Source organism: Grus americana, chromosome Z (assembly GCF_028858705.1).
Source record: "Grus americana isolate bGruAme1 chromosome Z, bGruAme1.mat, whole genome shotgun sequence".
Lineage (NCBI taxonomy): Eukaryota > Metazoa > Chordata > Aves > Gruiformes > Gruidae > Grus > Grus americana.
In genome coordinates this window covers 59,541,488-59,555,006 of record NC_072891.1, presented here as the reverse complement: position 1 = coordinate 59,555,006, position 13,519 = coordinate 59,541,488, and the positions used below count along the sequence as shown (strand labels likewise).

The window sequence follows — 13,519 nt, the reverse complement described above, 5'->3', positions numbered from 1 at the left end:
ATGTTGGGAGGAAGAGGCGGACGCAGTCCATAAATGCATGGCTCCATGGCTGCTGTCAATGCCACAACTTTGGGTTCTTTGACAGTGGGACAGCCTACACAGCACCAGGCCTGATGAACCCTGATGGGATTCACCTCTCTCAAAGGGGGAAGAGGATCTTTGCCCAGGAACTAGCGGGGCTCATCGACAGAGCTTTAAACTAGGCTTGAAGGGGGAGGGGGATAACATCAGGCTTGCCAGCGACATGTTGTGGGCTGATGTGCCCAGGTTGGAGGGACGGGGTGCTGGTGAAAGCCCTCAGCCTACTGCTCAGAGACGTGCTGGATGCACCACAGCATGCTTGAAGCCTAGAGGAGATGAGCCAGGGGCTCTGGATGCAACAGGAACCAACAGGGTAACACTGGGAAGATACATCAAAAGAATTCCAGCCACCCCAGCCAATAAGTCAGCCTCATCAGGGGCACAACTGAAATGCCTCTACGTGAACACACAGAGCATGGGGAACAAACAAGAGGAGCTGGAGATGTGTGTGTGCCTGCAAGGCTATGACCTTATTGGCATTACAGAAACATGGTGGGATAGCTCCTATGACTGAGTGTTGGGATGGAAGGGTACAGGCTCTTTAGGAAGGACAGGCAGGGGAAACAAGGAGTGGGCGTTGCCCTCTATGTCAATGACCAGCTGGAGTGCATGGAGCTCCACCTGGCGATGGATGAGGAGCCCACTGAGAGCCTATGGGTCAGGATTAAAGGGAGTGCTGGGGCAGGGGACATCATAGTGGGGGGGTCTGCTACAGGCCACCTGACCAGGGAGACCGAGCAGATGAAGCCCTCTATAGGCAGATAGGAGCAGCCTCACGCTCACAAGCCCTGGTCCTTATGGGGGACTTCAACCACCCAGGCATCTGTTGGAGGGACAATGCAGCTGAGCTGCATTGAAACTTCCAGGAAGTTTCTGGAATGCATTGATGACAACTTTCTCCTCCAAGTGTTGAAGGACCCCACGAGGAGAGGTGCCATGCTGGATCTTATTCTCACCAATAAGGAGGGCCTGGTAGGGGATGTCAAGCTCAAGGGCAGCCTTGGCTGCAGTGACCATGAAATGGTGGAATTCAGGATCCTCAGGGCAGCGAGGAGGGCGCGCAGCAAGCTCACTACCCTGGACTTCAGGAGAGCAGACTTTGGCCTCTTCAGGGATCTGCTTGGTAGAATATCATGGGACAAAGCCCTGGAGGGAAAAGGGGCCCAAGACAGCTGGCTAATATTCAAGGGTCACCTCCTCCACGCTCAGGAGCAATGCATCCCAACAAAGAGGAAGTCAAGCAAAACCACCAAGAGGCCTCCGTGGATGAACAAGGAGCTCCTGGGCAAAGTCAAACAAAAAAAGGAAGCCTACAGAGGGTGGAAGCAAGGGCAGGTACCCTAGGAAGAATACAGAGAAACTGTCCGAGCAGCCAGGGATCAGGTTAGGAAAGCCAAAGCCCTGATAGAAATTAGTCTGGCCAGGGATGTCAAGGGCAACAAGAAAAGCTTCTATAGGTATGCTAGTGATAAGAGGAGGACGAGGGAAAATGTGGGTCCCCTCTGGAATGAAATGGGTGACCTGGTTACCCAGGATATGGAGAGGGCTGAGGTACTCGATGACTTCTTTGCCTCAGTCTTCACTGGCAAATGCTTGAGCCACACTGCCCAGGTCACAGAAGGCAAAGGCAGGGACTGGGAGAATGCAGAACCGCCCACTGTAGGAGAAGATCAGGTTCGAGAATATCTAAGGAACCTGAAGGTGCACAAGTCCATGGGACCTGATGAGTTGCATCCACGGGTCTTGAGGGAACTGGCGGATGAAGTGGCCAGGCCACTCACCATCATATTTGAGAAGTCCTGGCAGTGTGGCGAAGTTCCCACCGACTGGAAGAGGGGGAACATAACACCCAAAAAAGGAAGACCCAGGGAACTACAGGCCGGTCAGTCTCACCTCTGTGCCTGGCAAGATTATAGAGCAGACCCTCCTCGAGACTATGCTCAGGCACATGGAAAATAAGGAGGTGATTGGTGACAGCCAACACAGCTTCACTAAGGGCAAATCATGCCTGACAAACTTGGTGGCCTTCTCTGATGGGGGTTACAGCATTGGTGGATAAGGGAAGGGCAACTGACATCATCTGCCTGGACTTGTGCAAGGCATTTGACACTGTCCCGCACGACATCCTTGTGTGTAAATTGGAGAGACATGGATTCAATGGATGGACCACTCAGTGGATAAGGAATTGGCTGGATGGTCATACTCAAAGAGTTGTGGTCAACGGCTCAATGTCCAAGTGGACACCAGTGACAAGTGGCATTCCTCAGGGGTCAGTACTGGGACCAGCACTGTTTAACATCTTTGTCAGTGACATGGACAATGGGATTGAGTGCACCCTCAAGTTTGCTGACGACACCAAGCTGTGAGGTGTGGTCGACACGCTGGAGGGAAGGGATGCCATACAGAGGGACCTCGACAGGCTGGAGCAAACCACATGAAGTTCAACAAGGCCAAGTGCAAGGTCCTGCACGTGGTTAAGAGCAATCCCAAGCACAACTACGGGCTGGGCAAGGAATGGATTGAAAGCAGCCCCAAGGAGAAGGACTTGGGGGTATTGATTGATGAGAAGCTCAACATGAGCTGGCAGTGTGCACTTGCAGCCCAGAAAGCCAACCATGTCCTGGGTGCATCAAAAGAGGCGTGACTAGCAGGTCGAGGGAGGTGATTCTGCCCCTCTACTCTGCTCTTGTGAGACTCCACCTGGAGTACTGCATCCAGCTCTGGGGGCCCCAGTACACAGGAGAGACATTGAGCTGTTGGAGCGAGTCCAGAGGAGGGCCACGAAGCTGATCAGAGGGCGGGAGCACCTCTCCTACGAGGACAGGCTGAGAGAGTTGGGATTGTTCAGCCTGGAGAAATGAAGGCTCTGGGGAGATCTAATTGCGGCTTTCCAGTTTCTGAAGGGACCCTACAGGAAAGATGGTGAGGGACTCTTTATCAGGCAGTGTAGTGACAGGACAAGGGGTAATGAGTTTATACTGCAGGAGGGTTGATTTAGATTAGATATTAGAAATAAATTCTTTACTGTTAGAGTGGTGAGGCACTGGAACAGGTTGCCCAGAGAGGCTGTGGAGGCTCCATCCCTGGAACTGTTTAAGACCAGGTTGGATGAGGCTTTGGGCAACGTGGTCTAGTGGAGGGTGTCCCTGCCAGCAGCAGGGGGGTTGGAACTAGATGATCTTTGAGGTCCCTTCCAACCCAAACCATTCTATGATTCTATGATTCTATGATAGTAGTTGGAATATGAAGCAACCCATTAAAACAAACAGATAGATGAAACCCCCTAAATCATACTGGACCGAGAAGAAGCTTGGAGATAAGAATGAACAGTGCTTTGATACAATGATTGCAAGTTCAAATTTTTTAAACAATAGCATTCTGATCTGGAAATGTAAATATCAGAATCAAGGAGATGAAGATACACAGGCTGCGACAGCCAGCAAGTCAGGGCATTACTTGACACAATGGAAAAAGGTACAATAAATGCAGCAGAGTTTGCATGGGCTGGTCAGCACCTATAGAACATGCACAATGTGGGTAAAGAGGACAGCTGCAGAGCAAGCTGAAATATAGTATTTTCACTTCTACTTTCATCTCTTTGGTGGAATATAACAGTGAGCTATACTTAAATACAGGACTCTACTATTAAGCATTATTATTCAGCATGGTTCTGAAAGCTTCACCTTACAAAAATGCTACTTTCACTTGAATGGTAAAAGCTCAAATTTATTTTGCAGTACTTTGAAGACATTTCCCAGCATTTAGGAAGCTATCAGTAAGGCAAAATCTAAAGCTGAAAGTGAGCAAATGACACACATTTCAATTTGTTAGAAAAACTTCCTGTGCTGTACAGCAGACAAAGCAAAACAAGTAAGCAATGCCGTGGGTAATCGACTAGATGTGGGGAGTCAGCACAAAGGAAAAAAAACATTCTGTACACAAATCCAGAGAATTGGTAGCCTGCCGGAAAAGATGTGTCTATTGATGACAAAAAAGGAGCATTTGTGTGGTGTAGGATCTGTCAGTGCAGAAAGAGATCTGTGAACACACAACAGTGTTTTATCTGGAGAGACTCCATTTCCTCAAATTGCTTTTTGGGTTGCTCTACAGAAAAAATTTCACAGCGGAATACAACAGAGTAGCACAGCTGGGATAAAAGTTAACCTAGCAAAGAACAACAATTTTTTGCAGCAAGCCTGAGCTCATTCATCACCAACTTGCTTGTTTCCCCAGACTGTAAAAGTACAAAGTTCCCTGCCAATAAGCATGTTTGTCTTGATAATAATCAGTCTGAATTGTAAAATCATTGCTCTAAGAATGCTGCTTTGCAAAATGTACAGCTCAAATCTTGATAATCTAAGATGCTGACAGCAATGCTAAGAGGAGTCCTAGATGTGAGACACATCCAGCATTAAGTTGCCCACATAAAGATTCTGAGAAAGGTGCTGCTAAAGCCTATTTGCAATGATGTAGTCAAAACAGGCTAATGCATCACATGTCCTTGTGAAAGCTGAGTGTCAATACACTGATACTGAGAGATACTCCCATACTATACTATAAAATCTGCAAACCATTCATTTTTGGGAGGCAAGTACCACCTGGAAGTCATCATAAATATTATATTGTTATTGCCAAAAGAGTTTCCTAAGCCCTTCTTCATCCTGAGAACACAGAGTATTTCTGTGCTCTGTACCAGAGCTTGGGCTGGTAGGACCTGGCTCCAAAGTAATTTCCAGTCACTGCCACGGGACGACTGACATAGTACAATACAGCTTTCTTCCCTCTGCTTGGTTTTTGTTTTGTTTGAAGGCAAGGATGTGGAGAGGAAGCATAGACCTAGATGTGGCACATTTGTTCTTTGCACTGTGGAAATTCTCCACTGAGAGCACACAACCAGACTACAGCACTTGGCAGTAGCTGAGCAAAATAATTTCAAATTACCTGTTTCTGGGCACAAATCTATATTAATCATACACTTCTGTCTAGCCTAGGACCAAGACAGATTTTCTCACTCTCCAGTCAGCCAAAATAAACATGTAAAAATAAGTTACTTAGAATATGGTAGATGGGGGTTTTATCCTGTCTTAAGCACTAGGCAATGGTGTAAGCCTCTTTCTCTCACTCATACTGTAAAATTGTCATTGAAAGCTGTCATTAAAAATGACATTGATCTTAACAACGCAGACTGAGAGTACAGACTCACAAACAAGTTACCACAGCAGAGGGTATACTGTGAACTTGGAGTGTCTGTTGGTTGTTACACAGTAACAGTTTGCACACATGCATTTGCAGCAAATATGAGATCATGTTGAGGTAGCTTAGCTGTCAACAAAAAGGGTTTGCTTGTTCATCTGCCCATACAAGGTCTATAAGCTGCTAATGAAGACAGTCAAAAAACTTCTGAGGGGGGGTTGAGTTGAAATCCTTTGTATGCTAGGTGAGTGCAGAAGAGAGTAATCACTGGTAGGTCTGACCTTTCTCACTGACCAGAAATTCAGTTTTGGACATGAAGAGCATTACCCTTTGTTGAAACTTAAAAAGCCACCATAAACACGGTTTTCCAATTGGGGGGGGGAAGGGAAAAAAATTCACAACAAGCTGTAGTCTTGATCTCAGCAAGTACCTCAAAGTGTTACTGTCAAAGAGACTATTAAGAAAATATAGCTGAAGGCATATGGGAAGCTCTTTTGTGTGACTTTAACACAAAGCTATACAAGTCAGGCAATTTTGTAGTATCTACCTATATACAGTTTCGGGCATGGGTCTAGGCTGCGTGGAAACCACCTTGCTGTGATTCCAGGTCTTTCGGCTGTAGAAGATTGCCTAAAGCACAAAACAAAAGACAAAGATTGAGCTTGTTATAAACCAACCTGGACTTTTTGTGCCATGTTGAATGAGTATGCAAGAACAGAGATGACCTGCCTGAGCCTGATCTCACTTCCTATTTTGGGATGCCTATTGAAAATACCATAGGAGGATCAATATAGGGCAGTGTCATGGTTTAGGCCCAGCCGGTAGCTGGGTGCCACGCACCCGCTCACTCACCCCTCCCCCAGCGGGATGTGGAGGAGAAGTATAACAAAAGGCTTGGGTGGAGATAAGGACAGGGAGAGATCACTAATTACCGTCACGAGCTAAACAGACTGAACGTAGAGAGGAGATTCATCTAATTTATTACTAGGCAAAACAGAGTAGAGCAATGAGAAAATACAATCAAATCTTAAAACACCTCCCCCCACCCCTCCCATCTTCCTGGGCTCAACTTCACTCCCGGCTTCAACCTCCTCCCCCACCAGCAGCACAGGGGGGCGGGGAATGGGGTTGCGGTCAGTTCAGCGCACGGTGTCTCTGCCGCTTGTCCTCAGGGGGAGGACTCCTCTCAACATTCCCCTGCTCCAACATGGAGTCTCCCACGGGCTACAGTCCTTCACGAACTGCTCCGGCGTGGTCTCTCCCACGGGGTGCAGACCTTCAGGAGCAGACTGCTCCAGCATGGGGTCCTCCACGGGGTCACAAGTCCTGCCAGCAAACCTGCCCTGGCGTGGGCTCCCCTCTTCACGGGTCCACCGGTCCTGCCAGGAACTTGCTCCAACGTGGGCTTTCCACGGGCCACAGCCTCCTTCAGGTGCCTCCACCTGCTCCAGCGTGGGGTCCTCCACGGGCTGCAGGTGGAATCTCTACACTCCCTCATCCTTCCTCCATGGGCTACAGGGGACAGCCTGCCTCACCATGGTCTTCACCATGGTCTTCACCATGGGCTGCAGGGGGATCTCTGCTCTGGTGTCTGGAGCGCCTCCTCCCCCTCCTTCGTCACTGACCTTGATGTCTGCAGAGTTTCTTACATCTTCTCACTCCTCTCTCCGGTTGCAAAAGCTTTTTTAACTGTTTTGTTTTCCTTCTTAAATATGTTATCACAGAGGCGCTGATTGGCTTGGCCTTGGCCAGGGGCGGGTCCATCTTGGAGCCGGCTGGCATTGGCTCTATCAGACACAGGGGAAGCTTCTAGCAACTTCTCACAGAAGCCACCCCTGTAGCCCCTCCCACTACCAAAACCTTGCCGCACAAAACCCAACACAGGCAGACAGTTTGGGGTCTTCGTGATGTCCCCTGTAGTAAGGGAGTCTACTGGGATCACTGACCTGAGGCCTCCTAAAAACAGAACAGGCTCCGTGCAGCTGAGTTAAAACTAACAATAACCATAACCCCTAACACTAACCTGTAACCTCTACCCCCTAACACCTAACCATAACCCTGAACTCTAATGACCGTAACCCTAATCTTAATGACCCTAACCCCTAACTCTAACCCCAGTCCTGACCTCTCACCCCAAACCTGACCCTTAGCCCTAACCCCTTAGAGGAGCCACTTTGGACCAAGGTTTCACTGCAGGCATAAGCAAGCACAAAAAATCAGGACTAACCCAATGCTAATATATAGACGTGATCTTTTTTTGCCTCCCCTTCTGCAATGTGGATAGCTCAATTAACATCATGAGAAGATGTTCATAGTCCTTTTAAACTGTTAGTAGTTTCCCATGACTCATAAGGAAGATCTCCGCAGGGCTGGACGGTAGTGAAGTTTTCTTGATTAACTCCCAGCAGTCTCACCTGGGAATACTTAAACTATTAGACCTAGGTTCATAGTCTGAAGGAAAAGATGACTTGTAGCTCTTATGAAAAGAGGAGTTGGAGGTTTTGTGTAATTAGAAAGAGGAGTGCTTTCTGGAGTTGTAATCATTTATCCAGTTATGTCTTAAATGTGTTTGTAACTTACAGATCATTAAACTGCAAGGATGGAAATATGGCCAGAAATTTTCTTGACTTTTTTCATTTGACCAAAAAGAAACTTTTAAGTAAGTAGCAGTCTCCTAACTGAACCATGCTTTATGTTCTAGAAAGATTAATTCTTAATTCAGACACTGAAACAGAATTGTATCTGAACAGTGATGTCAATTTAGGGCTTGAACGCAGGCCTCAGGCACATTTAACCAAGGGACACAACTGTTTTGTTCTCACAGGAAGGACAAATGAAGACAAAAGGCAGACACAACTGTATGCATTCCTTACCTCAGCTTCTTCAGTAGGCCAGAGTTAGTCATGCTCCTTCAAGTAGTTTCTTGTACCTTCTCTGGACTCTCAACGTTTTTTGCCCGTTTCTTTTGTTGGACCAGATACAGCTGTTTCCCTCTCTGCCAATTCCCAACCCCTTAATCCCTTCATCCCCATCCTTATTCTATATCTACTTCATCTTCTCTCCTCTTCTGTTAGTTCCCAGTGTTCTCTAATCTTAATTTCAGTTTCCTCATTTTTTCTGTTAATCTAAATTATAAAAGGACAGATTGTCTTGAGACTGAACAAATATAGGAAATAGTGCAGTTCATCATTATCAAATTTCACACATGCAGCCTCTAGGAATGTGATAGCCATTTTGATTCAAAGCAGTGAGGTTTTAGCCTTCCTGAAAAGCAAACTAGCTGATAGCCATTTTTAATTAGTAGAAGATTTGCATATTTATAACCAACATCTATGGGACATTTGCAATATCCCATGTCACAAAAGTAAGGAGGAGATCATGATGACTGACAATATCTTCTTTTAGGTTGGCCTCTATCTGCATGATCACTCTCCTTAAAATGTTAAAATAGTTTATATTTTACCACTATATAAAAGTGTGCCTGTATCAGAGAAGTCTGCAATGCAATAACCACAACAGTGTGTGCCCCTAAATTAAATACCCTTCCTTGCTGTTAGGCTGCAAATTCATCTGGGGACCTCTATACTGGATAAATACATTACTGTACAAAAGAACGTAAACCAGAGAATATGGCTTCATTGGGTTTTAGTTCCAATGCTTTCTAAGTGCTGTAGCATTTCTTCTAGAGAAAAAGATGTTCCCTTCCTATCACACACACCGAGAAGCTGCTGAGAGATTCATGTAAGCTTATTGCAACTGTCTCACATTATAGATCCTGTGGGTGTTCTGCAAAGCGATTGCAAACACTAAGTCATCATTGCATGTTAGTCAAAAAAACGAAAGGGAAGGTAAATCCAAATAGGGATTCTAACCTGCTTTTTGTGCCTCTGAACATCAAGAGAAATTTAAGCACTAACAATCCAAACCTTGAGTCCTATACAGTGGAATAACTATACAAAAATGCAGTTCACTGCATCGTCTTTAATTCTGCTGCCTAGAGAAAAGCTGTTGCATTATGAAGCTGACATATTTGAAATGCTGCTATCTGCAATATCAGTAATGCTAAAAATGTAATATAGGACTAAACTTCTACTACAATAGCAAGTAGATTATATTTCAAAGAGGAAGACTTTTTAACGAAAGTATGTATGGATGATGACACATAAAGTCATAGAAGATATTCAAATTTTGGCTGCAAGAGGACTTTTTCTTTAAAGTATTAGTGTACTGTGCATATTAACATTAAGCAAACAATGGGGATGTCTGGTGTCTTTACTTGAGCCATCAATGAAAATATTGAACAACATTGATGTCTGGATGAAAACAGATCTAAGTATCAGTAGTACTTAAAATTTTCTTAATCACTCATTGTTTTAAGTGATGTTTCTTTTTTACAAAATTTAAATAGTTAATACTATTAAACACATTGCATAGGACTAAATCAGAGTTAAAAGTGTTAAGCAAATGCAAGAATGAAGCATCAGCCACACCTATTCCTGAAACAGAAGGATGTACAAACACATGATCTTTCCATAATATTGAGTATTCTGTTAAAAGTTATTATATAGGTGTATTGGGTCTGGCTGAGATGGAGTTAATTCTCCCCACAGCAGCCCTCATGGTGCTGTGCTGTGTATTGGTAGCTAGCAAACTGTTGATAACATACCAGTGTTTTGGCTACTACTGAGTAGTGCCAGCACACATCAAGGCTGTCTTTCCAACATTTCTTTTTCCCCAGCAGCAGGCTGGGGGTAGGCAAGATCTTGGGAGGGGACACAGCTAAGACAGCTGACCCAAACTGACCAAAGGGATATTCCATACCATATGATGTCTGCTCAGCAATAAGAAACTGAGAATAGGGGGAGGAACAGGGTGGGGGCATTCGTTGTTTTTTTTTTTACAATGTTTGTCTTCCGGGGTAAGGGGTACGCATACTGAAGCCCTACTTCCCAGGAAGTGGCCGGACATCACCTGCTGATGGGAAGTAGAGAATAATCTTTTGCTTTTTGCTTTGCTTCCGCGCGCGGCTTTTTTGCTTTAGCTACATTAAACTGCCTTTATCTTGACCCACAAGTTTGGGGTTGTTTTTCTTCCATCCTCCTTTCTCCCCTCCCTGCCTTACTGAAGAGGGGAGTGATAGAGCGGCTCTGGTGGGCACCTGGCCCCCCAGCCAGGCTCAACCCACCACAGTCCTTTTTGGCGCCCAATGTGGGGCACGACAAAGGCAGTTTAGTATTAAGGGTGCTACAGCTATAGTAGTTATTAAGTTGCAAGCTCCTGTGCAGGTCACCGGGTTTGTTAGCTGTGCTGCTTATCTCTATTTTGCTAAATTTAGGAACATGCTGATACAAACAATGGCTGCTCTGTGCTTTGGCCTGGTGTTGATGATCTTACTGTACTGGGGGAGCTATTTTGTGGGGAGGATGAAGGAACTTGGGAGCATGCTAGTACAAACAATGGTTATGTGCATGGCCCTGGCATCGTTGCTATTGCTGTGCTGGGGGAGCTATCTTGTGGAGATGATGGGGGAATACATCTCTCTCTCTCTACCTGCGTTTCATGTGGATGGTTTCATTATGCAGGCTCCCAAGGTCCTTGTTCACCCTTATGTAAGCTCATTAATATTACTAATTAATACTGCTGGCATATTACGGGTGTTGTGGAGTTTGGTTTCGTCCTGGTTTAAGGGGAGACAACTTTTGAGTGAAGCAATAGTGAAACGTGCCCTGAGGCAGCCGGTCCCTGGGTGGCAGGGTGTATGGAAGGATTTGGGCAGGTTCCTAGGGCGATTATCACCTCCTATAGCCTGGGACTTCACACCCGAACACAGTGGCCCAATATAGTCAATCTGCCAGGCCTCACCGTATCGAAAACCCAGCCACCGCCCTCTATTCCAGGGAGATTTTACTCGTGTCGCTCGCTTGATTGCAGCACATATTTCACATTCATGAGTGACTTGTGTGATGGCCTCCATGGTCAGGTCCACCCCTCGATCACGAGCCCATCTGTATGTTGCATCTCTCCCTAGATGTCCTGATGTTTCATGGGCCCATCGAGCTACAAATAGCTCACCCTTACGCTCCCAGTCCAGGTCCACTTGAGCTACTTCAATTTTGGCAGCCTTGTCTACCTGTTGATTGTTTTGATGTTCTTCAGTGGCACAGCTTTTGGGTACGTGAGCATCTACATGACGTACCTTCACAGCCATGTTTTCTACTCGGGCAGTGATGTCCTGCCACAATGCAGCAGCCCAGATGGGTTTACCCCTGCGCTGCCAATTGGTCTTCTTCCACTGCTGTAGCCACCCCCACAGGGCATTTGCCATCATCCAGGAGTCAGTATAGAGACAGAGTACTGGCCACTTTTCTCGTTCAGCAATCTTTAGGGCTAGCTGAATGGCTTTCACTTCTGCGAACTGACTTGACTCACCTTCTCCTTCAGTGGCCTCAACGACTTGTCGTGTGGGACTCCATACAGCAGCTTTCCACTTCCGATGGTTTCCTACAACACAACAGGATCCATCAGTAAATAGAGCATAACGCCTTTCATCTTCTGGTAACTCATTATAAGGTGGTGCCTCTTGGGCACGAGCTACCTCCTCAGGCAGTGCTCCAAAATCTCTACCTTCTGGCCAGTCCATAATCTCTTCCAGGATTCCTGGGTGATTGGGTTTCCCTAGTCGAGCTCGCTGCGTGATTAGTGCTACCCACTTACTCCATGTAGTGCTGGTTGCGTGATGTGTAGAGGGCATGTTTCCTTTGAACATCCAGTGTAGCACAGGCAATCGCGGTGCCAAGAGGAGAGATGCTTCTGTACCAACAACTTCTGAAGCAGCTCGAATCCCTTCATAGGCTGCTAGGATCTCTTTTTCAGTTCGGGTGTAGTGGGCTTCTGATCCTCGATACCCCCGGCTCCAAAACCCTAATGGTCGACCTTGGGTTTCTCCTGCTGTTTTCTGCCAGAGGCTCCAGGTAAGGCCATGCTCCCCAGCTGCAGTGTAGAGTACATTTTGTACAGTTGGTCCTGTTCGGACAGGCCCAAGAGCTACAGCACGAGCTATTTCCTGTTTGATATGCTCAAAGGCTTGTTGTTGCTCAAGGCCCCATTCAAAATAGTTCTTTTTCCGGGTTACTCGATAGAGAGGGCTCACAAGCTGACTATAACCTGGAATATGCATTCTCCAGAACCCCACAAGGCCCAGGAAGGCTTGTGTCTCCTTCTTGTTAGCTGGTGGAGACATAGCTGCTATCTTGTTGACCACATCCATAGGCACATGACGGCGTCCATCCTGCCATTTTATTCCCAAGAACTGGATTTCTTGTGCAGGTCCCTTGACCTTGCTTTTCTTTATGGCAAAACCAGCTTTCAGAAGAATCTGAATTATTCTTTTTCCCTTCTTGAATACTTCTTCTGCCTTATTACCTCACACAATGATGTCATCGATGTATTGTAGATGTTCTGGGGCACCACCCTTTTCCAGTGCAGTTTGGAGTAGTCCATGACAAATAGTAGGACTATGCTTCCACCCCTGGGGCAATCGATTCCAGGTGTATTGGACACCTCTCCAAGTGAAAGCAAACTATGGCCTGCATTCAGCTGCCAAAGGAATTGAGAAGAATGCATTGGCGATGTCAATTGTAGCATACCACTTGGCTGCTTTTGACTCCAGTTCATATTGGAGCTCTAACATGTCTGGTACAGCAGTACTCAGTGGTGGTGTCACTTCATTCAGGCCGCGATAGTCCACTGTTAACCTCTACCCTCCATCAGACTTTTGCACTGGCCATATGGGACTATTAAAAGGTGAATGAGTCTTGCTGATGACTCCCTGGTTCTCCAGTTGATGAATCAGAAATAAATAATCAGAATAAATCAGATTTACACTAAAATTGCACATTAAAAACAAAAAAAGTTAAATACTTAGAAGGGACCTGAAAAAGTTACCTCATCTATCCTTCCACCTTGAGTTAAGAGTCCAGAGATTTGTGTAACTTGGTCCTAAAGACATCCACTGATGGAAATGCTATAACTTCCCCAGGCAACTCTTCTAGTGTTTCTCTGTCCTCGATGATAACAAGGACAGAAGTCAGAAGATATTTCTGGGCACCCACACAAACCATGAAATACTCTTAATGCAAAAAGGACTTTACATGGTAATATGTTTTAACAAATGTAAATGTATCAAGTTTCTAGGTACTATCTTCAGCATGAAATGCAGCCTTTCTTTGCCATAGGAACTAATTAG

General features: G+C 45.9%; 1 protein-coding gene across 2 annotated transcripts in view; it reads right to left on the bottom strand.

Annotated features, from left to right (window-relative positions):
• LOC129199763 (uncharacterized) overlaps positions 1 to 13,519 on the bottom strand; it is a 158,924-nt gene extending 145,405 nt beyond the window's left edge. Inside the window, exons 1-2 of one of the 2 annotated variants that reach the window (XM_054810757.1) lie at positions 11,899 to 13,518; positions 9,853 to 11,775 (exon numbers count right to left, since the gene is read on the bottom strand). In XM_054810757.1, the coding sequence (XP_054666732.1) occupies positions 10,880 to 11,775; positions 11,899 to 12,541 (1,539 nt within the window). In that variant the 5' untranslated portion in view covers positions 12,542 to 13,518 and the 3' untranslated portion in view covers positions 9,853 to 10,879. Of the gene's footprint in view, positions 1 to 9,852 lie in introns of those variants that run through there. The other variant, XR_008574734.1, reaches the window with a different exon arrangement.